Source organism: Mesocricetus auratus, unplaced genomic scaffold (assembly GCF_017639785.1).
Source record: "Mesocricetus auratus isolate SY011 unplaced genomic scaffold, BCM_Maur_2.0 Super-Scaffold_100023, whole genome shotgun sequence".
NCBI lineage: Eukaryota > Metazoa > Chordata > Mammalia > Rodentia > Cricetidae > Mesocricetus > Mesocricetus auratus.
In genome coordinates, this window is record NW_024429204.1 from 21,634,351 (window position 1) to 21,659,815 (window position 25,465).

The following is a 25,465-nucleotide window of genomic DNA, read 5'->3' on the forward strand; positions in this document are numbered from 1 at the left end:
TTCTCGGGACCCTACTTCCTGCAGCCCGTAGCTCTGCACTGATTCATGTAGCGCAAGGCCTGGGGTGTCTCTGTGTCTATGATTGTATGGGGGAGAGTCCACTTTCAGCCTGACGCAGAATGATAGCTTTCGGTCACCCGCCTGAGAGCGACAACAGAAAGCTCCTTCATTTCCTTATGGGCGCCAAGGTGTCTTGCTTGAAAACTCAAAAAGACAACTTCAAAAGTAAAACATTTAAGAATTTCACAATTCCTTACAATTTATCGTCACGTGAAGACATTCGAAATTCTGATTCCCGCTTTATGACAAATGCATCATCATCATATCTGTATGTTTCTAAGTCTCGGATCCAGCAGTTTTCATTTTATATAGTTTTTCCAGGATGTAGTTGTTAATGCTAATACGTAAAGGGTAAAGTCATACTCTTCAGTGTGTTCAGATGTGTGTACACTAGCATCCTTCACCACAGGCCACCGCTCCCAACGGCGCAGGAGCGCACAGTGCCTGTGGTCAGCAGCAGCCCTGTGGGGTTACCTGTATCGGTAGTAAGAAACCAGCATTCGCTCTCTGACTTCTCCTTCAATCTTCTGGTCAATGACAAGAAGCATAACTCCATATAAGTACAGGGCTTCACACTGTGAAGAAAAGGACAATGGCGATGTCACAAGCCTGCCTGCCTGCCAGCTGGCACCGGTACAAACGACCGCTCCGTCACTCTCCTCCTAGAAGCTGTTTATATTTCAAAGTAAATGTATGTTTTTTTCTGCACAGGGCTCTCAACTGCTGTGCAGAACAGGCTTTAAAAATTGATTCAAAGCCGGGCGTTGGTGGCGCACGCCTTTAATCCCAGCACTTGGGAGGCAGAGGCAGAGGCAGAGGCAGAGGCAGGCAGACCTCTGTGAGTTTTAAGTCAGCCTGGTGTACAGAGTGAGTTCCAGGACAGCCTCCAAAGGCACAGAGAAACCCTGTCTCGAAAAACCAAAACCAAACAACAACAAAAAATTGACTCAGAATAAATTTCAGTACCCAGTGATTATTTTGCTAGTCATACCAGAATGAAATCTCAATTCTATGACTAGGGATGACGTTGAAACTAATCTTTCTGTGTCTACCTCCCAAGTGCTGGGATTATAGACAGGGCACCACACTGGCTCTAATAGACATTTCTTAAACAGTCACCATGTACTAAGTATCAGCTCAATGTCTTGATACAAAAAGAAGGTGGACTACTTCTTCTTTTTCTTCTTTTTGCTTTTGGAGACAGGGTTTCTCTGTGTAGCTCTGGCTGTCCTGGAACTTGCTCTATAGACCCAGTCGGTCTTGAACTCAGAGATCGGCCTCCTTCCTCCTCCCGAGAGCTAGGATAAAAGGTGTGTGCCACCACCACCACTCGGCTGAGGACTGAACCCAGGACCTTATGCTTTCTAGGTAAGTACCCTTGCGTTCTACCACTGAGCTAAATCCCCAAGCCCGAAGAAGGACTTCTTCTACAGAGGACGCTCATAATCCAACATGTCTTGTCTTCCGTGAGTAATTTCATACGACACCCACACATTCAAAACTCAGAAGACAATCATTAGGCTATTTTCTTTTCTTTGAGGAATGGTATGCTGTATATACTGATGCTGTTTCATATTATTGTTATTTTTGAGACAGGGTCTATTAGATAGCTCTGGCTGTTCCCAAACTTGCTGTGTAGACTAAGCCGGTCTCGAACTCCCAGAGATCCGCTTGCCTCTGACTGCCACCATGCCCAGCTGTTTCATATTCTTGAGTACGTACTTTACAGCTCCTATCACTTACCAGCAGCTGTTTTCCATCTTCGTTGAGAAGCACAGTCTCTAAGGTTTGCTGGATATACACTCCTTCATTGAGGTCATCGAGGTATCTACAAACGAAACGCAAGGGCGATGAGCTAATGTGAACACAGGTGTGACATCTCTGAGGGGGACAGAGTTTCCAGAGAGATGGCAGGACACCGCACTCTGGTTTCCGTCCTCTGCAGGCAGTCTCTGCTGTGTCGTGAACTTTGTGTCCTATGAGCTGTGACTCATGGTGATTTGGGGATACAGGGTAACACTTAGGGCTGTTCAAAACTCAAAGGAGTATTCCCTACTCCTGAATTACAAAGCAGCAGGAGCTCAGAAACAACGGCTCAGGAACGGAACACGAAGAGTGGCTGAAGGTCAATAGATTGGTGCACGCACGTGCGTGCACACACACATATACACTCACACACACAGACACACGAACACACACATGAACACACTTGTATACACATACACGCATACTGCACACACACATACACACACATATACACTCACACACATACACATGCACACAGGCACGCACGCACACACCCTGCATATTATTTGGTCAACTCTTAAGAACTAATATAAGCTGGGCCTAGGGCAACAGGATCACAAATTGAAAAGCTGAAAGCTTGAGGACAAAGTTTATTACGACCCATCACAGGAACGGGAGACTATAATGAAACTACATCGATGCACAGCATGGATGAGTTAACTCTGAGAAAGACACACATGTTCTGCTGGGTCCCTGCTCCTCTGCTAGTCCACCCCGGAATAAGCTGTTATGGAACTCATCAATACCTGTTTAAGTCTACGATGTATTTATGTACACTTTGAAAGGCTAAGTAAAATCTGGTCACAATCTCAATGTTGTTTTCCCGAAATTCTTCATCTAAATCCTGTAGCTCAGGTTTGGCTTCCAGTTTGCTTTCCCAGAGCTCTGGACCCTGAGAAGGAAACACTTGTGTTAGAATCAGCAAAGGCCAATCTGCTGGACACAGTTCTAGGATGCCTTAAAATTGTGCTCTAAGGTTCTCACACATCAAAACTAAAGCAGAGCAGCAGAAGGTAAGATGGCCACGCAATCCTAGACTCAAAGAAGAAGATGGCCATGCAAGCCAGACTCAAAAAGCCTCTGTGTGAATCTCAACCAAGGTTAGTACGCTTTCAAATGCACCTCAAGGCAAAAGCTATTATGTTACAGGTAGTGGTTTACATTGTGTTAGGACTTTCCACACAGTACCCTTCCTTCCCTTATTTTCAGCTTAGGAGTTGATGTTAACTTTGGGTGAAAAGCTGTCCTTTTCAATGCTCCATAATTAGCTTGACTACTTTAAGCCTCACGGCTCCCACAGCAAGGCTGCTTTTGTAAAAGGGACAGGACTACCGAGGCCACGGGGGGAAAGCACCTTGAAATAGCTGAAGTCAAATATGATGTCTCCGTATCTCTGCTGGTCGGCACGGTCTTTCAGCCGGAATACGGCAGGGATAAACTCCGACAGCCGCAGCACCTCGGCAATGATGGCATTGCCGCAAGAAACAATCCTCAGGATTGCCTGGCCGCAGAGGTTATTCTCTGCCAGGAAGTCCAACATCGTGAGGGCGACCTGCTACTCCACGCCGGGATGGTGGGAACGGTTAACCGGTCTCAGCGCTGGCGTCTGTGCGTCACCGGGTGAAGCCAGGACTGGAGACCCAAAGGCTGCTCCATGAAAGAACCTGCACTGCAAAAAGGGAAGTTAACAATTGTTTAAGAAACGTGTGTACATGCTTCTGAAGTACAGCTCCAACGCAGGGAAAGTATGCCAACGAGCCCTGGTATGAGGAAAAGGAAGGCATTCACTCCCCGATGTTCAGGGAGAGAGGGATGTCGGTGCTCAGGTCACTTCCTTCATTCCCTTTTACTCGGTTTGGGGCTCCAGCCTGTGGAATGACTTCACCCGTATTCAGGTGAACTCCTCCCTCTACACAGCAACAGGAAAGTAACTAAGACGATGCTTAAGGGATGGCAGGGAGACTAGGGAGTGTGGAGCAGAGAGAACAAGGGGTAGACACAGAGCTAATGGAGATGGACCGGATCAGGTCAGCAAGCAAAGGATGCTGGGAAGTCACGACAGCTGCCTGGAACTCTTTCACCCGATGCACATCAGAGCACACCTTTTTGTTGTTGTTGTTTTGTTTTTAGAGACGGGGTTTCTCTGTGGCTTTGAAGGCTGTCCTGGAACTCACTCTGTAGACCAGGCTGGCCTCGAACTCACAGAGATCTGCCTGCCTCTGCCTCCCGAGTGCTGGGATTAAAGGCGCTCGCCACCACCGCCCAGGTCATTCTTAACAAGTCTTTTTAGTACTCCCAGTCACCCATGCCTCTTAAGCCGCACTGCTAAGTAACAGGCTGAACTTCAGGCTGTCCCATTTTCCTGCACAGATCTGGGCTGGCATCGGAAGTGAGAGGGGACAGCAGAGAGGATAATCCAAAATGGGCAAAACGACGCGCCACCGCCGCCCAGTGAAGACCAAACCCACTCGGAGTGAAACGGTAAAACTCTGCCCCACCGGGCAAAGGCCAGGCTGTGATTAGCAGGTGAAAACTGCTGCCTAATTGTATATACGATGACAGTGCAGGCAGCTGGACCCTGGAGGACACAGCTCAGAGCAAAGCAGTGATCCTGCCCTCTCCCTCATCTCTCCCAAGGGGCAGAGAGACAGACAGCACCCGCGTGCACTCATCCAGGGAAGATCAGGCTTGAGAGGAGGATGTATCAAGACTGTGTGTGGCAACCTCCTGGCCCTTAAGGTTATCTTACTTTAAGGCCAGGCGTGGTGGCATACTCCACAGTCAGAAGCAGGTAGATTCCTATGAGTTTGAGGCCAGCCTGGCCCATACGGTGAGTTCCAGGCTAGCTAGAGTTTCATAGTGGGACCCTCTCCAGACAAACAATCAAAACACACTATAACGCTACAAGAACATAAAGTAATCAAACATATTTAGCAATGGTTTAACAAATGTTTATGGGCCTTTATTAACTAAGGTTATCTACACCTGCATTAAAACAAGTGTTTATATAGAATTCAGTGTAAAAGAAAAATACCTATTACAATTGATCCCTCTTTAGTGAAATATAAAGAAAGCTGAGTTGTTTTTTTTTAATGTCTTATAATGAAAGTGTCTTGCTACATTCTTGGAGACTAGTACCAAGGCAGCATCAAATGAAAGGATAAATCACTTAGTTACATTATCACATCTAGACGATTTAAGACATACTAGACCTAATCAGGGCTAGCTATATTTCCCATGTCATTTATCTGGTAAGGATATTCTCTAAACAGCTCAGAGTAGGATGGAGAAACTGACCCAGAGTAACAGAATCAAATGACCGTCGTTATAGATTGGTAACCATGCAATCATTTAAGATGCAAGCAGTGAGCTTTACAAGATGTTGTGTCTTAGTTGAGCCTTTCTTGAGTAAGGTCAAACAAACTTAGAGATCGGGATCTTAATTCCCTTACTAATATTATGTTATGAGTTACAAAGTATGGCAGCTTTACTTTTTAGGTGCTTGGCGCCGGCCCTTGCTTTTTTTTCTGTATGAGGAAGAATCACCTGTCAAAGGGACATGCTTTCAAGAACCGCATCTCTGGCCCGATCCAGAGGACCAAAGATGGGTCTATTTTTAATCTTTTCACAAAAACCATAACGGATAAGTTCTGGGATAAGCTGATCACTCCAGCCCGATTCATGAATGCTAAAGAAAACCTAGGGAGAGCGTCCCTGGTAGCGGATGGAGGCAATACCCCCCCCCCATCTACATAGAACCAAGTATTTATTTTCCTACCTTTGGAGAATCAGGACCCGGTGACACCCTCCCCCAACACAGAGGACTTCAGCACCTCACCTTGGGCGAGGGGCATCAGGGTGCTCGAGAAGCGACTTGCCCAAACTCAAAGCGCGCGGCAGAACTTTCACCCCACCCTCCCGCTCGCGTGACAGCCCTTACTCCAGCGACGTCTCGGTTTTCTCCAGAGTGGACAGAAGACCACCCGACCACGCTACCAGGGCACCGCGCCGAGAAACGTGCACACTCAGCTGCGGGCCAAGCGGCTTGAGCATCACCCCCCAAAAGCTTCCAAGATGCGTGCAAGAGCCGTTTCCACGGAGGCGAGCGGCAGGGGTGCAGCCCCAGCCCTGCAGGACCCAGGTGTCCCCGCCCTGGCGGCTCCGGGGCCAGCACCCGGCGCGGTGCCCGGGGAGCGAGAGGGCTCGCTCGGGGACTCACCTGTCAGCCTCCCGGCCGGCCGCGCGCACCGGACACCCGGGCCCCCGTCTCCGGCCCCAGCGACCCCCTAGAGCCCTGGGCTGCAGCTAAGCTGCCCGGAGCCTGGCTTCTGAGCCCCCGGCTGGCCCGGCTCGTCGTCACGTGACCGAGGGGCGGCGTCCCGGGCCCGGGCGTCATGTGATCCCCTGGCGGGCGCCGACTGATGACGCAGAGCGCGCGGGGCGTTTCAGCCTCTTGGAGAAGTGGGCAGAGGGGAAGGCGCTGGGGTCTGTGCGAGCGGCGTTCCGGTGGCTGCCACCGAGCCGGGTGCGGCAGCCAGGTAAGCTGGAAGAGGAGCCGCGGTGGGGGAGGGCGGGCGGGCGTTGTCGCCTCCCTGTGCGCTCCGGGGACTTGGGCTATTGGCCGTGGGCCCCGGCTGTCTTCCCCCCGCGGCAGCGGGACGGAGGGGGGTGGGGGGTCCGCACTGCAGCCCCGTCACCCTGTGCGATGAATGAGGCCACGGGCACCGTCTCGCCCCTGCAGGTGGAGGTAAGTAGTGCGTGAGACACTGCCTTGATGGGGGCGAAGCCTTGTTGGGCACGGGCATCCCTGGTGGTGACCTGGGATGCAGATGGCAGTAGTCTTTATTGTGACTTTGCTAACTCAACGAATCCTTCCCGGTCACTTCGTCTTCGGGAGACGTTGTACGCATGGTGTATGCGCTCCTTTAAGGGAATGGCAGGCGGTAAGCACGCAGCCGGCTAAAGTTTAGCAGCAGACGTGTGTGGGCCAGGGAAACCGACTCGGAGGATGCGTGCACCCCGGCGTGCTGAAAGAGGAGACGCAACTCCGCCGAACTTGCCACCGTGGCTTTAAAGGAGGCTGGGGGCCCAACTTCCTGTTTGTTTTGCTCTGTGTCTGCTACAATGCTGTGCAGCAACACGTAGGAGCAGTGTCTGCCTATTTACATTAACAGCTGACTCAGCTGGCGGCAACTCTTCCAGGAATATAGGGAAAGCAACAAGGTGTACCGAGCCTGATGGCTTGACGAGACCTCAAGAAGCGCACAACTTTGTTGTGGACTGCCTTGGCGGCTGTAGGTCCTGGGAACAAAAACACGAATGTCTTTGGAAAGAGGTTGCAAGAAGAGGTTGACTTAAACCAGTGTTTCTTAACCAATGTGATGACGACATTGAATTTTCAGATGATTTTTTTTGTAGAGAGAGTTTACTGTACTTTCAAGAATCTTGTCAGTATTCCTGGCCTCAGGTCCACAGCCCCCACCCTAATTAAAAATGTCTCCATATGATGCTAAATGTTCCTTGGGGGAGACCCTCCCAAGCCTTAACTGAAAACCTAGACCTGAGGAATAGGTTAGAATGTTCAGATGTCTGTAATACAGATGCTACATCTAGTAGTTTAAAAGCATCAAAAACGCCGGGCGGTGGTGGCGCACGCCTTTAATCCCAGCACTGGGAGGCAGGGGCAGGCGGATCTCTGTGAGTTCGAGGCCAGCCTGATCTACAGAGCGAGTTCCAGGACAGCCTCAAACAATACAGAGAAACCCCATCTCGAAAAACGAACAAACAAAAAAGCATTAGAAGCTACTGTCTTTCCATTGTAGAGGCTGAGGATTCCAAGGCCAACTTGCCGTCAGATTTAGTGTCTGGTGAAGGCGTGTTTCCTGCTTTGCGCATGGCATGCACTTGCCGTTTCCTTGTGTGGCAAGAGAGTCCCCTGGAGCATCGTTCTAAAGGGGCCGGATTGCATTCCGGAGGGTGGATCCAGTTGCCTCCCCACAGGCCTCGTCTGGTAACACCGCCACTCTGGACATTAGGATTCCGGCATGGAAACATGGAGACCTTGCAGATAGATGAGCTTGGGGGAGGTGGGTATGCGGGTCATGGAGACGAGGAGAGGATTAGCAGCTGTGGCTTGGGACTCTAGACACATCATAGGAATCCGATGGGAAGAGACGAGAGTCTGAAGGCGTGCAAAAGGGAGCCGTGTTCCCCTTGGCTTGGTGGACGCCCAGGCAAGGGCAGGAAGAGAGGACTTGGAGACAAACGGAGGCCTACAGGAGAGTTTTGTGGCCAGGATGAACAGAGAAGCCTGGGAAGTAACCAGAGGGGAAGGTGGGGAGATGCTCGTCTTTCCCATTAAAGAGAGAAGGAAGGTGTCTTTGGTTTTCAGCGGACAGTGGTGTTGGAGAGGAGAGAGTTAGTGATGCAGGCGAGCAGGGAGGGTCGCTGGGGGAAGGCCAGGAGGAAGTGGTGTAAAGGGGAGCTGGTCTCAGTGGGCGTGGCAGCTTCATCCAACAAGAGAGGGCAGAGTGCAGACACCGAGGGTGCCCGGTGGGGACGGAAGTACCCTCCTTGGTGGTTTCTGTTTCCTCAGTCAGGTAGCAATCAAGGTCTTTGGCTGTGGGCGTTAGCGCACGTGGGTGAGGAGGTGTCAGGAGTTTGTGGCGTCGGGGGTCACGGAGTATTTCTAAGCCAGGTCTGTGGGTGGCTCCTGCCTACAGTCTCAGCTTTTGAGTGGCGGAGGATTGCTGTGAGTCTGAAGCCATTGGGCTACATAGTGAGACGCTGTCAGAGAACCCGAGGCAGAAAAGGGGCCCATTGTCTGTACAAGAAAAATCCAAGTCGCTGCCCAGAGGTCGGATGCTGTTTGCAACCGTTTGTGCTGTGTGTTCTTGTATGCCTTTTCCTCACCGTGAGGGCCAAGTCAGACTTTTCGTCTGTCCCTTCATTTTACAAGTAACCTATGCTGTTTCGGCCGTATATTTGCATGGCTGGTCCTGTGAACCAGTGAGCTCTTGGGGAACAATATCTGAGTGTTTCTGCTGCTTAGAACACTGCCTGGCATATGACAAGGTTTTCACTGAATTGGAATAAAAGTTTCAGAGTATTTACCTTGAAAAACCACTATATTCCCATGCTCAGAGAATTAGTTGCCTGGTCTTTAAGACGACAGTTACTAAATGTTACCCAAGTTAACTGAATCAGCAACTAGTGGCATTAAACTGGCATTAAACTCAAAGATAAAAGTTAGCTCTTTAGCCCCCAGAGCCTCTCTCCCTTTCTGTCCTGTGTTTTTTAACGAGCCTAAGAATTTACATGATGGGACCTTTAATTCCCATTTGTGGAATAAGCAAACAAACCTGGTTGAAAGCAATAGTGGAGAAACCGCAGTCGCAGCTGAGGTGTGAAACAGCTGGTCTTATGAGAGGAGGAAGTGCTGCTGGCACCACACGCCCCCTCCCCTCCCCCAGAGAGTGAGTTCTGATGTAGATTGTGGCCCAGAAGCCAGGTCACACCCTGAGTGTGGCCTCTTCCTTCCCCAAGAGGGGCTGAAGGACTTGCAGTCAGCCTCTGGTCCCATGAGCCTGAGTTGATGGTGTGTCTCCTGGATCCCAGAAGAGATTTTCTAATTTTATGGTGCCGCACAGCTTCCGCTGCAGCCTGCTTGTCAGTTACGGCCATGTGGACCCTGCGCTTCTCCAGTTGCTTTCCCTGGGCTGACTTTCAGGGGCCTCTCAGTTAGGCAAAGACGTCGATACAGGCAATGGGCCCAAAGCTTAGAACTGGTGTCTAAAGGTGTAGATAAGGGAGTGCTTAATGTGAGGGTAATAACTACAGCTATAATAGGTCAACCGCTACAAGAAGTCTTTATAGAAATTCTACTTCTACTGAATCTGAGTTAATTACAGCTGTAAATCTTTTAGAACTTTAAAAACAGATTTTAAGAGTTCAAATATATACATATATACATATATATTTGGTAAGTTAAAAGCTATAGGTTAAAAAATCTCATTAAGCTTCATTCTCTTTGTTTATTTCAAAGGAAAATGTGTCACAGACAGTCTCTATCCTCTGTGTGTGTTAGGCTAGTAAGAACAGGGATTTGTAGAGTTGGTTGAAGCAACAAGGAAGACGGTATTCTTAAAAACCGAAGCTAGTTACCTTTCCTGTGTTATGTTGTGCTTGTGCTTGATGGCCAGGTGATGACACAGTACCTTGGTACCCTCTGGGTACCGCCTGCAGGTATCAGCGTAGCACATGGATGTTGGATACAGTCGACATTGAATGTTGCAGCTGTGCTCTTTGCCTGTACAGTTACTGTTCCGACTTAGAACTCTTACCGTTGTGTTTGAAATTTTAGGTAACAATTCCAAGATGCCAGGGCGTTCCAGTTCAAATTCAGGCGCCACTCGCTACATATCCTTCAGTGGTGTGGAGTCCGCTCTCTCCTCCTTAAAAAACTTCCAAGCCTGTATCAGCTCTGGAATGGACACCGTTTCTAGTGTTGCCTTGGACCTTGTGGAGACTCAGAGTAAGTAATGCTTACAATTCTGTGTGTGTGTGTGTGTGTGTGTGTGTGTCTGTGTCTATGTCTGTCTGTCTACTTTGAGGTGACAGTGTAGTTGCATTACTCTGGAGATGCCCTTTGAGATAGGCATTTAATCCTTCTGGACACTTTGTCTCATCTTATTCTGTAGTACAGTTATCCTCCACTCAGAACTGCCCTAGACATTTCCGCACAAACATACTAAGGTTTTTGGCTGAGCCCATGCAATCTAAAGTATGGGATGCATGTGAACCAGAAAGTGTGTAATATGCCGTGACAGCATCAGTTTTCATGCTTGATTAGTCTGCCAGGAATACCAGCAAAGGACGGCCTCAACCAGAGTAAGGATTCGGTTTTGGTGGATTATTACTTTTCAAGTACAAGGTTTAGAACAACGCTCTTTGCTTTTTGGGGGCTAGCGTTACTACCTTTTGATATATTTAGAGCCAGGGGAGTGGCATAGTATCTTTTTTTCTTTTTCCTTAAATGGTGCTGTTTTTGAACAATTTGTGATGTGCTTTCCCGTATTTTTTTTCCTTGCTTATCCTGATTGAGTTTTAAGAATCTAAGGACTTAAAGTTTATGTCAAGCTGGAAGAATTTCTGTTTCTGTTTCTTCACCTCTCCCCTCAGTCTCCTTTGTTTTTACAATTCCTGTTGTTACATGTAGATGACATGTAACAATGCTTGACATTGTCCCTTAAACCACATAGGGCTTAGTGCTTTTGTTTTTTCCCCCTTCACTATAATTTGAGAAATTTCTGTGCTGTTTTTAAGTTCATTTGTCTTATTTTCTGCAGTCTGCTGTCAATTCTGTTTAGTGACTGGGCTGTTTCAGCAACATGACAGGGTGAAATGGAACCTTCTGGTTCCACTTTTCCATTTCTCTTTTTGTCATGCTCATGCTTGCCTTTTCTTTCTTTCTTTCTTTCTTTCTTTCTTTCTTTCTTTCTTTCTTTCTTTCTTTCTTTCTTTCTTTCTTTCTTTTTTTGGTTTTTCGAGACAGGGTTTCTCTGTGGCTTTGGAGGCTGTCCTGGAACTCGCTCTGTAGACCAGACTGGCGTTGAACTCACTGAGATCCGTCTGCCTCTGCCTCCCGAGTGCTGGGATTAAAGGCGTGCGCCACCAACGCCCGGCCATGCTTGCCTTTTCTAAGGTTTATTTTTATATTTTCCTATCCATTCTTTTAAAAGATTTGCCATATATCATATATGTAATATATGTTATCAGGCTCGTGTCATTGGCTGAGATATCTTGCTGACCCCCTTCTTCAACCTTGAGTCTATAAAACATATTTCTAATAGCCATTTAAAAATTATTGTCTGTCCCTCTTCTCAACGTCATTCTAATCTGATTTCCTTATGTATATTATGTTGCCAGTTGAAATTTTGTTTTCTTTTGTCATAGTTGGCTTCCTTAGCTGTCAACTTGAAACAAACTTGGAGTCATCTTGTGTAACATGTATTTTTTCCCACCAGCTGCCCAGATTCCGCTGCTGACTCAGCCCCCAAATAACACATAGGACACTATATTAATTATGAAGCTGTTGGCCATTTGCTATGGTTTCTCATTGGCTAGCTCTGACTTAATTATTGACCCATAACTGCTAATCTGAGTATTTCCACGTGGTCTTCTCTTACTGGAGAAAGGGTCTGGACCTCTTACTCCTCTGGCATCCTCCATCATGACTGACTGTGCCTGTTTCCCAGAATCCTCCTCGACTCCTAGTCCCACCTGTCTTGCTTCCCTATTGGCCAACAGTGCTTTATTCAACAACCAATAAGATAAACATATACACAGAAGGACGTCCCCCATCAACCTTGAAAGAGAAAGCCTCAACTGAAGAATTGTCCAGATCAGATTGGCCACGTCTGTGAGGCATTTCCTTAATGGCTAATGGTGCTGTCCACAGGCAGGGTGGGCTTGGGCTGTGTAAGGAAAAACGGCAGAGCCAGCCAGTAAGAGGTGTCCCTGCCTGGTCTCTGCTCTGACTTCTGCTCTGACTTCCCATGCCGGATGGGCTGCGACCTGAATGCTGAATAGACCCTTTCCATTGCTAAGTTGCTTTTGCTTGTAGTGTTTATCACAGCAACAGAAAACAAACAAACATACTTTTAAAGAGAGTTGAAGTTTGTTTTGGTGAGAAGCCAAGCAATTTGTGGATTGGGTACTGCATTTTTAGTACTGATAAGCTTTGTCAGGGTGGGTGTCTGGTAGCCGGGGTGGCTGTTTTTGGTTGTCAACTTGACTGTCTGCAATTAGGGAAAATCCAAGGGGCTGGGCACACCTGTGAGGGATTTTTCTTAATTAAATCATTTGAATTGGAAGGACCGCTTTCACTCTGGGTCTTTTTTCTTTTCTTTTCTTTTCTTTTTTTTTTTTTTTTTTTTTTTTTTTTTTCGAGACAGGGTTTCTCTGTGGCTTTGGAGGCTGTCCTGGAACTAGCTCTTGTAGACCAGGCTGTCCTGGAACTCACAGAGATCCGCCTGCCTCTGCCTCCCGAGTGCTGGGATTAAAGGCGTGCGCCACCAACGCCTGGCTCACTCTGCATCTTTTGAGGCGGGAATCCATTCTTCACCTGGGCCCAGCCTTCTGCTGGCCGCCTGCATAAAGGCCATAGAAGAAGGAAGCACTCTCTCCGCCCGCTCACTCTCGCTCGCCGTGGCAAACCCGTTCCTTTGCCGGCATCAGAGCCTGTTCTTTGGGATTTCCACGTATGCTGAAGATCAGCTGAGACATCCGGCCTCCTTCTGTTAGTAGACTGCTACTGTTGGGCTAGCTGGGCTGCAAGTCACTGTAATAAGTCCCTTTTTTTCTCTCTCTATAGAGCTATAAGTTCTGTTCCTCTCGAGACTCCTGCTAATACAGTAGCCTTTAGTAGGGCTGACATCGTGTTACAAAGTACGGCCCTTCCGGAGCCTCTGCTTGTGCTCTGAAGGCTCAGCATGACTTGGCCCTGGACGGACAGGGCTCCAGTGTCTCCTAGTCTCCTGGGATCATTTGCTTTGTGCTCTGAAGGCTCAGCATGACTTGGCCCTGGACGGACAGGGCTCCAGTGTCTCCTAGTCTCCTGGGATCATTTGCTTTGTGCTCTGAAGGCTCAGCATGACTTGGCCCTGGACGGACAGGGCTCCAGTGTCTCCTAGTCTCCTGGGATCATTTGCTTTGTGCTCTGAAGGCTCAGCATGACTTGGCCCTGGACGGACAGGGCTCCAGTGTCTCCTAGTCTCCTGGGATCATTTGCTTTGTGCTCTGAAGGCTCAGCATGACTTGGCCCTGGACGGACAGGGCTCCAGTGTCTCCTAGTCTCCTGGGATCATTTGCTTTGTGCTCTGAAGGCTCAGCATGACTTGGCCCTGGACGGACAGGGCTCCAGTGTCTCCTAGTCTCCTGGGATCATTTGCTTTGTGCTCTGAAGGCTCAGCATGACTTGGCCCTGGACGGACAGGGCTCCAGTGTCTCCTAGTCTCCTGGGATCATTTGCTTTGTGCTCTGAAGGCTCAGCATGACTTGGCCCTGGACGGACAGGGCTCCAGTGTCTCCTGGGATCATTTGCTTTGTGCTCTGAAGGCTCAGCATGACTTGGCCCTGGACGGACAGGGCTCCAGTGTCTCCTGGGATCATTTGCTTTGTGGCTCCCAGCACTTGGTCCTCAGTGTCTCAGGACCGAGCACCAGACTCCAGGGATGGAGGTCATAGCTTGTTCCGCTGCCTCAGCCTCCTGGCTCTCCAGATCCTTCTCATCCTTTAGGCCGCCATGCTCTGTGTGGACCTTTCGTCCTTAGTGCTTGCAGGAAGGGAGGGGGTGGCAGGACTAATCTCAGGGATTTTCCTGGCTGCGGTCAGATGGTTCTGGTCTGGCTGTTGTCCCGTTGTCTGCAAGTAATCACAGCATGCGTTTCTGATCAGCTTTTGCAATTATTCTTGACAAGAGGACCGTGTCCACCCCAGTTACTCATTCGTGTCTAGCGATTAGTCACCTGTGATCCTTTTAGTGTTGGTCTTTAAGTGTCTCGACCCTGCTCCATCTGGTTTGGATCTGTTCTCGGTGGTGATGGACGTTTGGCTTTGATTAAAGTCACAACAGAACCTTAAGCCTCAAGAGATGAGCTGGAGCATAACCCTGGAGGCCGGGGGAGGGCATCAGACTAGTAGTTTCCAGAATTAAACATTTCTGAGCGTTTGGCTATAGACTTCTTTATCATTGTCTTAAGAAAGAAGTTTGTATTAGCATAAAAAGACACTTTGTGCAGTTTTGTTTTATTTTATTTGAGAAGGAGTCTCAGTATTGCCAGGTCTGGCTCGAACTCCCTACGTAAAGGAGGCTGACCATGAATTCTTTCCTGTCACGCAGCTCCTCCTTCCTCATAGTGGGCTACAGTTACACACCACCATGCCCAGCCATTCGTTGTCATTTGAGAAGAGATGCTGACAGTGTTTCTCAGAAAAGCCCATAGTATAACTTGGGGTTGGTAATTTTTTTCTATGATGGCCAGGCGGCAAATACCATTTGCGCTATGAGGTCTTGTAAACTCTGGCAATAAACGGTGACGTGGTGGTCGGAATGAGAATACCCTCATAGGCTCATAGGTTTAATCCTTGGTCCTCAGGTGGGAGAACTGTTTGGAAAGCTACCCCCACTCTGCCGCCATGGATTGTTTATTAGCCCTCCAGAACATAAGTCTACTTCCAGGAGATCTGGCCCCTCCTCTGACCTTGGTGGGCACCGGCCATGCGTGTGGTGTGCATACGTGAGTGCAGATAAAACACTCAGACACATAAATAGACCTAGAGTTATTTATCCTGATTATTTGGGTTAATTTTGCAGCAAATACTTGGTTTTTGATTTTTAAAAAGCTACCTTAAGACATTTTGACCAAGCTGTATGGAAAAGAAATACACGAGCTGAAGAGTCTTGATATATGCAGATGCTTGTGAGGAATACCCTGGAGGACGGGTTTTGAATGTATATATGTTGGAAGCACACTTTCCTACTTCAGTTAATACCATGGTAGTTGATAAACACTTACAAAATAACTATTTTGTACCTAACTCAGTGCTAGGATTTCAAAAGCACACAGATGAGTATTAAATACTTCCATCCTTCACAGGATTTACCATCTTAATTTGAAAACATATATGTGTTAAAATACCAACTGTGTGGGGGAATGGATAAGATGTTACAAGGATGGAGATAATTTACCGTCACCACCGAACTTAGGAGGAAAATCTCAAGCTTGCATAAGGGTATTCACAGATTCTTCAAAGCTGGAATTTGTGTTTAAAGGTGTTGTCCTATAAATGCAGATTCACATTCTTCATTTTCACTAGATACTCAAGTTTCAGTGATCCTAGTTGGCCTATTACAGCTATTCTTTGCATTCAAAAGCGCAGTGGAAGGAAACACAGCTAGACTAGCCTGTAACACATCCAAGTGGAAGGAAACACAGCTAGACTAGCCTGTAACACATCCAAGTGGAAGGAAACACAGCTAGACTAGCCTGTAACACATCCAAGTGGAAGGAAACACAGCTAGACTAGCCTGTAACACATCCAAGGCACCTCCCTGTTCAGCCCTCAGGGTGTGAAGTTCAATTGTTTCTATACACATTTACCACTTCATTGCGCAGTATGAAGGTTTATACCTAGCAGTTGAGATAGAGCAAATGTAGTAAGCTCTGCTTATTCATCAAGGACATTCTTAAGTGAAGGAGACATTTGCTATACTGAGTGAGTGATGGAGAGTGACACAGACTTTCCACACTAGTGCCCTTGGGTGCCACTGCTGTGATTTATGTTAAAGGACCCACAATGGTTTGTGCATTCAAAAACAATTTTGTACTCTACTTGACTAAAAAAATCATGTCTTGAAATTATAGTGAGCATGGTCTTGGTCTGTGGACCTGTGGTCTGCAGTTCAGCCTGTGGAGCTCTGTCGTGGTCTTGGTCTGTGGACCTGTGGTCTCTATCCAGCCTGGAGCTCTGTCGTGGTCTTGGTCTGTGGACCTGTGGTCTCTATCCAGCCTGGAGCTCTGTCGTGGTCTTGGTCTGTGGACCTGTGGTCTCTATCCAGCCTGGAGCTCTGTCGTGGTCTTGGTCTGTGGACCTGTGGTCTCTATCCAGCCTGGAGCTCTGTCGTGGTCTTGGTCTGTGGACCTATGGTCTCTATCCAGCCTGGAGCTCTGTCGTGGTCTTGGTCTGTGGACCTGTGGTCTCTATCCAGCCTGGAGCTCTGTCGTGGTCTTGGTCTGTGGACCTGTGGTCTCTATCCAGCCTGGAGCTCCGTCTTATGAACTGAATTTGAATGCTGATGAGCAAGAGGCAGATGACATGAGAAAGTCTTTTCAGAGACTAAGCCTAGGGCAACCACGTCCTGCATGAACTTATTAGGAGAGTTCTTTTTTAATCATTGATCGTTTTGGCTTAATATAATTAAATAGAAAGCATATGCTGTCAATGTCAAGAAATTTTGGTTATATTTCCAAATTGTTAGTTTAGCTTTCCTTTTTCACAGGAATTTCCAAGTATATATAATAGCCCTAAACTCTAATCATAGTCTATTGTACATTAAGTTAGTTCCTCATGGCCTAAGTTATATAAAAATACAATTACAAGCCCTCCCCAAATTTTTATAGAAGAAAGTAGTCTTTAATTTGAGACATTTTTCCCTCAGTATCTTTTAAAAACTGGTAAATAAAAATGCATGTTTTGTGGGCACTATGTGATGTTTTGATACATACCTACACTGGTTAAGTATACCTTCTTAGACATTGTGATGGTTACTTTTAACTTGTCAGGTTGACACCATCTAGTATCACCTGTTATATATTGAATTTTATATATACATATAAAATATACATATTATATTGCAGTACATCTATTATATATAATATATTACGCAGTTACATAATTTATAATATATTATGCAATTCTATTCAGACATTGGAAAGGACAGAATCTTGTTGTCTATGGGTAGAACTGGAGTATACATTATTGAAGTTGAGGGACACTTTAGTCCTTTTGTCTGTTTCCCAGGATTCTGACGCTCTACGGCAGGAAGACCATGGTTACTATAGTCAGACAGTGTGTGTTTTGGTCTGTGTCCAAGTGTGGTATTGGTGATAATGACGGTAATGATGAAAGTAACAACTGAGTTTGTTTCAGACTTTCAATGTGTTGGCTGTATGTTTTTTCTTGGATTCTCACTGGGTCCCTCCAGCAGTCCTGTGAAGTAGGAAGGAAGTTATCCTCACTTTCTGCACGACAGAGCTCAGGCTTAGAAAAGCTAAATCCCTTTCCCAAGGCCACAGACTTAGCACTCAGCACCATGTCTGCCTGTGGGCCGCCATGCTTCTCACCATGATAATGGACTAGTCTCTGAACTGTAAGCCAGCCCCAGTTAAATGCTTTCCTTTATAAGAATTGCTGTGGCATGGTGTCTGTTCATGGCAATAGAACACTAAGAACCTGATAGGAAGTTAACACACAGTGTACGGAATGATTTGTTTAAAAACCTAAAAGGACAGGTACTATACAGTTTCTTATAATTGATTGTCTAATTCCTGTCCGGGTATGTGCTGTATTTACACACACGCACACACACAGAAAAGAGGGCCATTTTATACTCTAGGAGTTGCCACCAAACACTTTAAAAATTTAGGTTGTTGTAATTTGGATTATGTGCGTTACTGCCCTCTGCTGGCTTCTAGTTGTCATTTCCGACTAAGGCAGCCAGTAGGAAATACATTACATACCTCTTAACGTTCTAGTTCTAAAACGTTCCCAAATGCAGCTGTCTAGGAAAGGACAAAATTATAAGTTTTTATGTGAGCAAATCTTTTTAAAGTGATTGTAAAATTTAAATCAGGATTACGACATAGATATGCATGACTAGCCTAGGATGAGGTATATGCATGCATTCATACCTACATGTATGTGCACACATGTTAATGAACTTGGGCAAAGTGTTTCCACTGGAGATTTTGCAGATTTGGGCATTAGAAAGCACAGGCAGTGTTAGGCTTCTCTAGGTAAGCAATAACTTGACTCTAGGTGTTCTTTCTGCCTGTCAGCATTAGTGTTTTCCCTCGTGTTCAGAAGGTCTCCTCGAGGTTTCTTTGTCTCAGTTCTGTAGCTGGCCTGGATTGTTGAGGCCTTGGGTAGAGGAGTCCTGTGTAGACACGCTTCTTCCCGTCCCAGAGCCTGTGTGTAAAAGCTTGTTGCGTGAATCAGGCAGGCAGGCCTGTGAGGCATGTGGGTGCTGGGGTCTGAGGGCCGGGGACGGGAGCACTGACTTCACCTGCGACACTGGCCGGTGTTGCTGCCTGGCCTCTCCTCTGTAGACTGGGGGCTGGTTGGTGAGCAGCTGGCAGCCCCGCGGGGCGAATCTGCAGCAGCTTTTTACCCAGCGTTGACAAAAGCCCCAACCAGTGTCTGCAGCACGGTTAGAATTACCTGCTTCCCTTGCTGCGAAACTTCCCCACACCCTGATGTGTGTTTTAGAAATGTGTGAGAGTGAGTTTAACTGTGTCGTTGCTGTTAGTGTCTTTGGTATTCTTGACCTGGGCTAGACCTCCTGGTGCAGCCATGTTCAGAGGTGCTGAGGGAGAGAAGCGAGGGAGTTGCCATAGATACAACAGAGCTGGTCTTCGGTCTGTCAGTAGGAGAACGAGGCTCACTGCATTGAAATAACTTAGGCCAGTACACAGATAGGGAATTCGAATTTGAACCCGATTACTGGTCCCTAGATTAGACCCTCTTTTTATCTTCCTCTTAGTAGCTGCTAGCGGATGGTGGTAACCCCAACATCTGTGTCAGTCAGCTCTGTGTCTCCATTACAGAACACCCGAGATAACTAACGTAGAAAAGAGATCTTTGCCTCCTTGTCTTGGAGGTTCCAGTCCACAGTCTCTCGGGACCTCTGGTAAGGCAGCACATTAATGGAAGGGACTCAGGATCCTGCCAGCAAGCAGGAGAGAGGAGGAAGACGGGATCAGGGTCTCAGTGCCCTCCAAGACCATGGACTAGTGACCTAAGGAGCGTCCTCACACTCCTTCCTCTCAAAGGCTCCATACCCCAGGACCGATCACCTCCCTAGTGCGCCAGCTCTATGACACAACAGGCCTTTGGGGCACACTGGTTATTCAGACTGTAGCAACCACTGTTAGTGACATGCAGAGTTTGGTGTCTTTTCTATAGTTTTTACTACAGTGTGTGGAGTCTGTGTTATTTTAGATTAAAAATGAGAAAGCTTAAGTAAAAATGTCAATTGTGTTGACAGGCATAATGGTTAATAAATGGCCAAAGTGTGAAGGCCCAGATACCGTACAGCACAGAGCCTCAGGTGCGAGGACAGGGACAGCGGGGGAAGCTGAGAACAGGCTTGAAAAGGAAAAGAGAAAAGCAGTTAAAACCATCAGTATGGGGATGGTGGTGCACGTCTTTAATCCCCACATTCGGGAGGCAGAGGCAGGAGGATCTCTGTGAGTTCAAAGCCAGCCTGGTTTACAGAGCGAGTTCCAGGACAACTGGGGCTACACAGAGAAACCCTGTCTCAAAACAAAAACAAAACACACACACACAAAGGAAGGGAGGGAGGGGGGAGGGAGGGAGGGAGGAAGGAAGGAAGGAAGGAAGAAAAGAAGGAAGGAAGGAAGGAAGAAAGGAAGGAAGGAAGAAAGGAAGGAAGGAAGGAAAGAAGGAAGGAAGAAAGGAAGGAAGGAAGGAAGGAAGGAAGGAAGGAAGGAAGGAAGGACTGACCACCAGCCTGTGCAGTTCTGCAGTGTTAGATTTAACTCGCGGTTCCCTGCATGTCTAAGTCTATCCACTGACAGGACAAGACAGAGACAGCAGTAAAGCCAGCCTTGAGATGCTCCCTCGGGTTTGAGGCACGGGCCGTAAGTCGAGCGTTTCACGCTTCCTCCTCCACGGGAGACACTCTTGATTTGAACTCGAGAGCACGAGATGGCACTGGCCTGTGACAGTGGCTGCACACGGGATGTGTCTGACTCAGGTTTGCGATTTTAAGTGTAGGACTCTTTCTGACTAAATAGATTCCGCTAAAATTCAAAGCCCTCCCACCCCTCAGGCGGCACAGAGGTACACCCTGGGACTAGTTTTACTGAACGTGATGTTTTCCAGGTTGGTGTTTAGGAAGCCGGCTTCTCCTCTGAGAGCTGCTACAAAAGAAAAGACATTAGCCAGACTCCCAGGCTTCCTCTGGCCTTTTTGTGCTGCAGTGGGCGGGCTTACCATGGCGTCTGCTGTCAGCCTGGATGACACGTAACTTAAAGTAGCCCACTGTCCTCCTTGGTCTTTCTTTCCCTCTGTCCTTAGCCAGCCACAGACTGCATCCTTTCATACGGATAGCAGTTAATGCTCGTCTTTGTTCCATGAAGTTGCTTGAATTTAAGTGGTATTTTGTAGGTTGTTTGTTTTAATGGTGGGATCCCCTTGATATGAGTTGTCTGGGGACACAGCCCTCTGACGCTCATTGGATATCTTGAGAGTTTGGAACCCATGTAATGCATATCAGGTGTTGAACTATATATATAAATCTGAGTGCGCACTCTCTCTCTGAGCTCTCTCTGAGCTCTCTCTGAGCTCTCTCTCTCTCTGAGCTCGCGCTCTCTCTCTCTGTGTATGTGAAAGAGAGAGAGAGAGAGAGAGACAGACAGACAGACAGACAGACAGACAAGGTTTCTCTCTGTAGCACTGGCTGTCCTAGAACTCAGTATGTTAAGCCAGGCTGGCCTTGTACTCAGAGATCAGCCTGCCTCTGCTATGATTAAAGGTGTGTGTCTCCACACTGGGTTTGTAGATGGCTTTTAAGGCTGTTCCTTTATAAGATGTATTTGGATCCAGAATGAAACAGGAGTTTCTGTCTAGAATTTGTTAATTCATTAAAAACAGTTTAGAGACTTGCACTTAAAAGGACCGCCTGTACCAGTGCTCCTGAATTTGACGGTGAGTCAGAGCCACTAGAGACCTCCTTAGGACAGGTCACTGGTCCCCGCCCACATAGTTTCAGTAATCGGGAGTCCCACAGCGGTTTGCATTTCCAACATTCCCAGGCACTGCAAATGCCAGGGACTTCACTTAAGAGCATGAGTCCAGTCATTATGTCCCATGCGGTAGGTGACCTGCCACCAGATGGCATCAGAACACTTCTTAGGAGGCAGTCCTTGGATGAATTGTTCTAGATTCTTGATTGGAGTTTAGGTTGTATAAAAGATTCATCATGTTATTAGAATTTAGCATCTGAAGCCTGTTCGGATCCATATACATAAAAGTAAAGGTGTTTTGATTCTGTCAAACCTAGAAAACTGTAGGGACATTACCGCTGCAGTCTTTCGAGAGCCCCTCAGCTAGAGTAAACACTGCTCTCATTCCAGGGACTCCTTTTTGGTTATTCATGCTGTTCCATTTTATTTACCGGGGATTGCCACAAGACTTGGTACTAAGTGGAACTATAGGGGTGGCTAAGCAGTTATGAGCACTGGCCGCCCTACAACCATCTGCCAGTTCTGGGGACCTCATGCCGCCTTCTGGCCCCCAAGAACACCTGGCACATGGGTTTTACATATGCATTAGATGCAACAAATATTTTATGTCACACGGTAAAATACAATAAAGAAATCTGTAAAACTGAGGAAAGAATTCCTTTAGGATGTATAGGGAAAGGGCTAGAGAGTTGGCTCTGCAGTTGAAGGCTAGGGTCACAGCCGAAGGACATGGGCAAACTGCTCCTCGTGAATCGTCAGGCAAGGGGATTTACGCTTCCTCACTCCCGGGCTTTGACTGCTTAGCTTTTGGAATCGCTCTCAACTGCCTATTCACATAAAGATCTATAGTCTTGTCCTTTTCCAGTTGCATTGGAAACCGTGGCAGAGGGTGAAACGACGGGAAACACACACGCCCTGTTGGTTCCCGAGGCAAAGAGTTGCTGCTGCCGTCTGCCTCCCCTCCTCTTGCCTTGGAGTCCCACGGCACACGTGTGCAGCTGTCCCCACACCCCAGATGCTCTTTCTTCAGCCCCTGTAGCAGCCTGAGGGCCGGCATCAGTTTCCACATGGAGGTACGCGTGGAGCTGAGGACTGACTCTGCTCCATTGCTGAGCTCTCCTGTGCACATTAGGACGGCTTGTTTTGAAATAGTAAATGAGTCACTTTTTTTTTTTAAACACGTTATACATAGTATCTAAATACTGCTTGGGTTTTCTAGACCCTTAGGATACTCTTCTTCCGCTTCTGTTTTCTTCTTGGATTTCTTTGTTTTGTTTTCTTCCTGACCTTTGGAGCTGGAGGTTTGGTTGGATTTCCGTGACTGCACAGGGTAGAAAAGGGACTAACACAGGAAAACTAGACAGGAGGCACTCAGTAAGATGCAAAGCCAGGCCAGCACTGCAGCGTGTCTCTGGTCTCTGGCGAGGGCTGAGCCCGGGCCTAATGCTGCGCAGCGTTTACGACAGGGACAGAATGGAGAAGGCGTCAGGAGCAGTGACTGAAACACCGTGGTCCTCTTTTAACGATGCAAATGTTAATGTCCTGTGGTCAGCGGAAAGCAGCTTTTATGAGGGTGACACGTAACGTAGCCGAAATCAACTTGATTCTTCTGGAGGTTATTGGCCAGACTGTTCTTTTCCTGTTTCTGCAGCTAAGGTATTCGTGCTGTATGTTTCTGCGTCGCATTACTTAGTGTGGAAGTGCAGTCTGTAGATCTGCATTGTTAGCTACCTATGTCGCTGGACTTTTTCTGCTGTCCTCATCTTCAGTAAGTAAGGAGAAAGGAGAGGCTTGTAAGGTTTTATTTCGCCTATTACTTAGGGGCCAGAGAGATGGCTCAGGAGCTAAGATGATTGGCTGCTTTTCCCAAGGACCCAGGCAGTCATACACCTGCTTCTAGGCTCTGTGGTTATTAGAAATGTACATGGTACCCAGACATACATGTAGTCAAGGTGTACATGTGCCGACACACACAAATACAATCTAAAAAGTCAATAAAAACACTATTTTTACATATAATAAATATGACAGGTCCTAGGGAGTCATTTTGACATAGAGGGGACTGAAATAAAAAATCCTCCAGGACACTAGAATCCTTATGCTTACTAGCCATGTGTGACACACAGCTACTGTCTGAGATGACAAGTCACGTCTCTGTGACAGCGAAAGGTAAGAAATTTATTATAAGGGGTGGCCAAATCAGCTAGACCTGCAACTTTTTTTTTTTAGTGGTTCTGGTGGGTGTTGGAATCACACCAATTGGAAGAACGAGACTGTCTCATTTTCTCCTGTACTTGTCACTCCTGCTGCTGGCATGGCTAGTATTTTAGGGTTTCCCCAAAGCCAGCCAGCTTCAGATGAAAAGTGTGGTTGTTTCTGGGGATCCTGTTACATTTACTCCTGTATGAAATGTGTGTTCATTCGAATCCGCGTCTGCAGTACTTGGGATTTTGTAGCTGGTGTGGTAAATCCATTCATATGGTGTTGGGCAAGCTGAAGGCTGGCCTCTTCCGTTGAGCAGCCAGCATATTCTAGTTGCTGCAGACAGTCAAGCCTGTCAGCAGTTGACCTTGGCAGTGCTAATTTGCTTGTCCCTGGGTGCTGCCTCAGGCCCTGGCTTTCTCTCTGTGGGTGGGAGTTAGGAACCTGGTGTGGAGTAGAGCTGGAGACCTTTGAGGCCAGCTCCAAACACACGTGCCTCTTGCTTCATGCTTGCCTGTGACCACAGAGGCACGTTCTCGCTGGTGTTTTCTTAAGGCCCGTGGAGTGAGAGACCAAGGTTGAAAGGCAGCTTCCTCTACCTTCGGATCTATTCTTGTCCTTCAGAAGAGCCGGAGGTCACCTTTCGTGACACACACACATTCCCTGCTTTTTACTGACAGGGTCTTACCATGTAGCACAGGCTGACCTCACACTCGATCCTCCTGCCTCCACCTCCAGATTACAGGTGTATACACGCACATCTGGTTCAGTTTTGTGTTCCTTGCAGCTGTTTAGTGTCTGCTCCTGAATACGCTGAGTAATAGAGAAGAAAGGGGAGCTCGCTGAGGACGTTCTGCGTGGCCAGAGCTCTCTGTGCGCATGCCTGAGAGAGAAGGGGTGAGAGAATGTCATGCTGTGAATTACTGCCATTGTGAGCTGGTGGTGGCAGCATCGGCCACTGCTACCTGAAGACCAAGTTTGCACTTTTCTTCTGGACTCTGAGTTCACGAAACAGAAGTACTGAGTTCAGGGAATTTATTAGCACCACAGTCTGTCCTGTGGTCCAGGCTGATGCCAGAGGCTTTAAGTCCTGCCAGCCGAAGGAAGGTGTCCCCTCATGAGGGTCTCAGAGGGAGGGGACGCCTTATGCTGTGTGGGAGGAGGCCTAGTTAATGTGCCCTGACCGCAGTTGGGGTGCTTTAGGTTTTCATTAGTGAGGGGAATGGGTTATAGGGCGGGGCCTGGCCTATCAGCTCTTAGCAGTAGCATCTGCACCTGGGGGTCTGGGTTCTAATGCAGTGCATGGGCAAAATACAGTGTTATACTATAGAGTAGCGTATAAGACTGACCCCAAAAGTCTTTTTGAACTGTATGGTTTTCATCATTATATAATTGTTAACACTTTGTTGTTGTTGATTGATCACCAGTTAATTTTTGACCCAGGCCTTGAAAAGGTTAATGATTTAGTTATCAGCTATGGCACATATGTATACATGCAAAGATTAGGAGAGCTACGGTGACATATTTTTAATTAGTAGATTTTCAGTCTGACCAAAACAAGTCAGGAAGTCCTTCCTCCCCTTGTTTATTACAGAACAACCCGATTGTGTGTCAGTTTGCAGTCCTTTGTGTATTTGATGTAGTAGGTGACTTATGAAAAACAATTACATGTACATGTATGTGGGTGCACACATGTGTGAGTGTATGTGTCGAGTCAGAAAAGAACACTGGATCCTCTGGAGCTCTGTGAGGTGATTGTAAACTGCCTAATGTTGAGTGTTGAGTGCTGGGGACCAAACTTAGGTTCTCTGTAAGAGCACTGTGTGCTCTGACCACTGAGCAGCCCT

At 47.4% G+C, this 25,465-nt stretch overlaps 2 protein-coding genes across 5 annotated transcripts in view; one reads left to right on the forward strand and one right to left on the reverse strand.

Annotated features, from left to right (window-relative positions):
* Positions 1-6,230, reverse strand: part of Washc5 (WASH complex subunit 5) — a 51,158-nt gene extending 44,928 nt beyond the window's left edge. Inside the window, exons 1-5 of one of the 2 annotated variants that reach the window (XM_040730303.1) lie at positions 6,086-6,230; positions 3,221-3,530; positions 2,613-2,758; positions 1,804-1,888; positions 535-635 (exon numbers count right to left, since the gene is read on the reverse strand). In XM_040730303.1, coding sequence (XP_040586237.1) covers positions 535-635; positions 1,804-1,888; positions 2,613-2,758; positions 3,221-3,406 — 518 coding nt within the window. In that variant the 5' untranslated portion in view covers positions 3,407-3,530; positions 6,086-6,230. Of the gene's footprint in view, positions 1-534; positions 636-1,803; positions 1,889-2,612; positions 2,759-3,220; positions 3,536-6,085 lie in introns of both variants that reach the window. The other variant, XM_040730302.1, reaches the window with a different exon arrangement.
* A 38-nt stretch (positions 6,231-6,268) lies between these two features.
* Positions 6,269-25,465, forward strand: part of Nsmce2 (NSE2 (MMS21) homolog, SMC5-SMC6 complex SUMO ligase) — a 216,461-nt gene continuing 197,264 nt past the window's right edge. The window contains exons 1-2 of one of the 3 annotated variants that reach the window (XM_040730305.1): positions 6,269-6,404; positions 10,229-10,399. In XM_040730305.1, the coding sequence (XP_040586239.1) occupies positions 10,243-10,399 (157 nt within the window). In that variant the 5' untranslated portion in view covers positions 6,269-6,404; positions 10,229-10,242. The remainder of the gene's footprint in view (positions 6,405-10,228; positions 10,400-25,465) is intronic. The other 2 variants (XR_005870474.1, XM_040730304.1) reach the window with 2 other exon arrangements.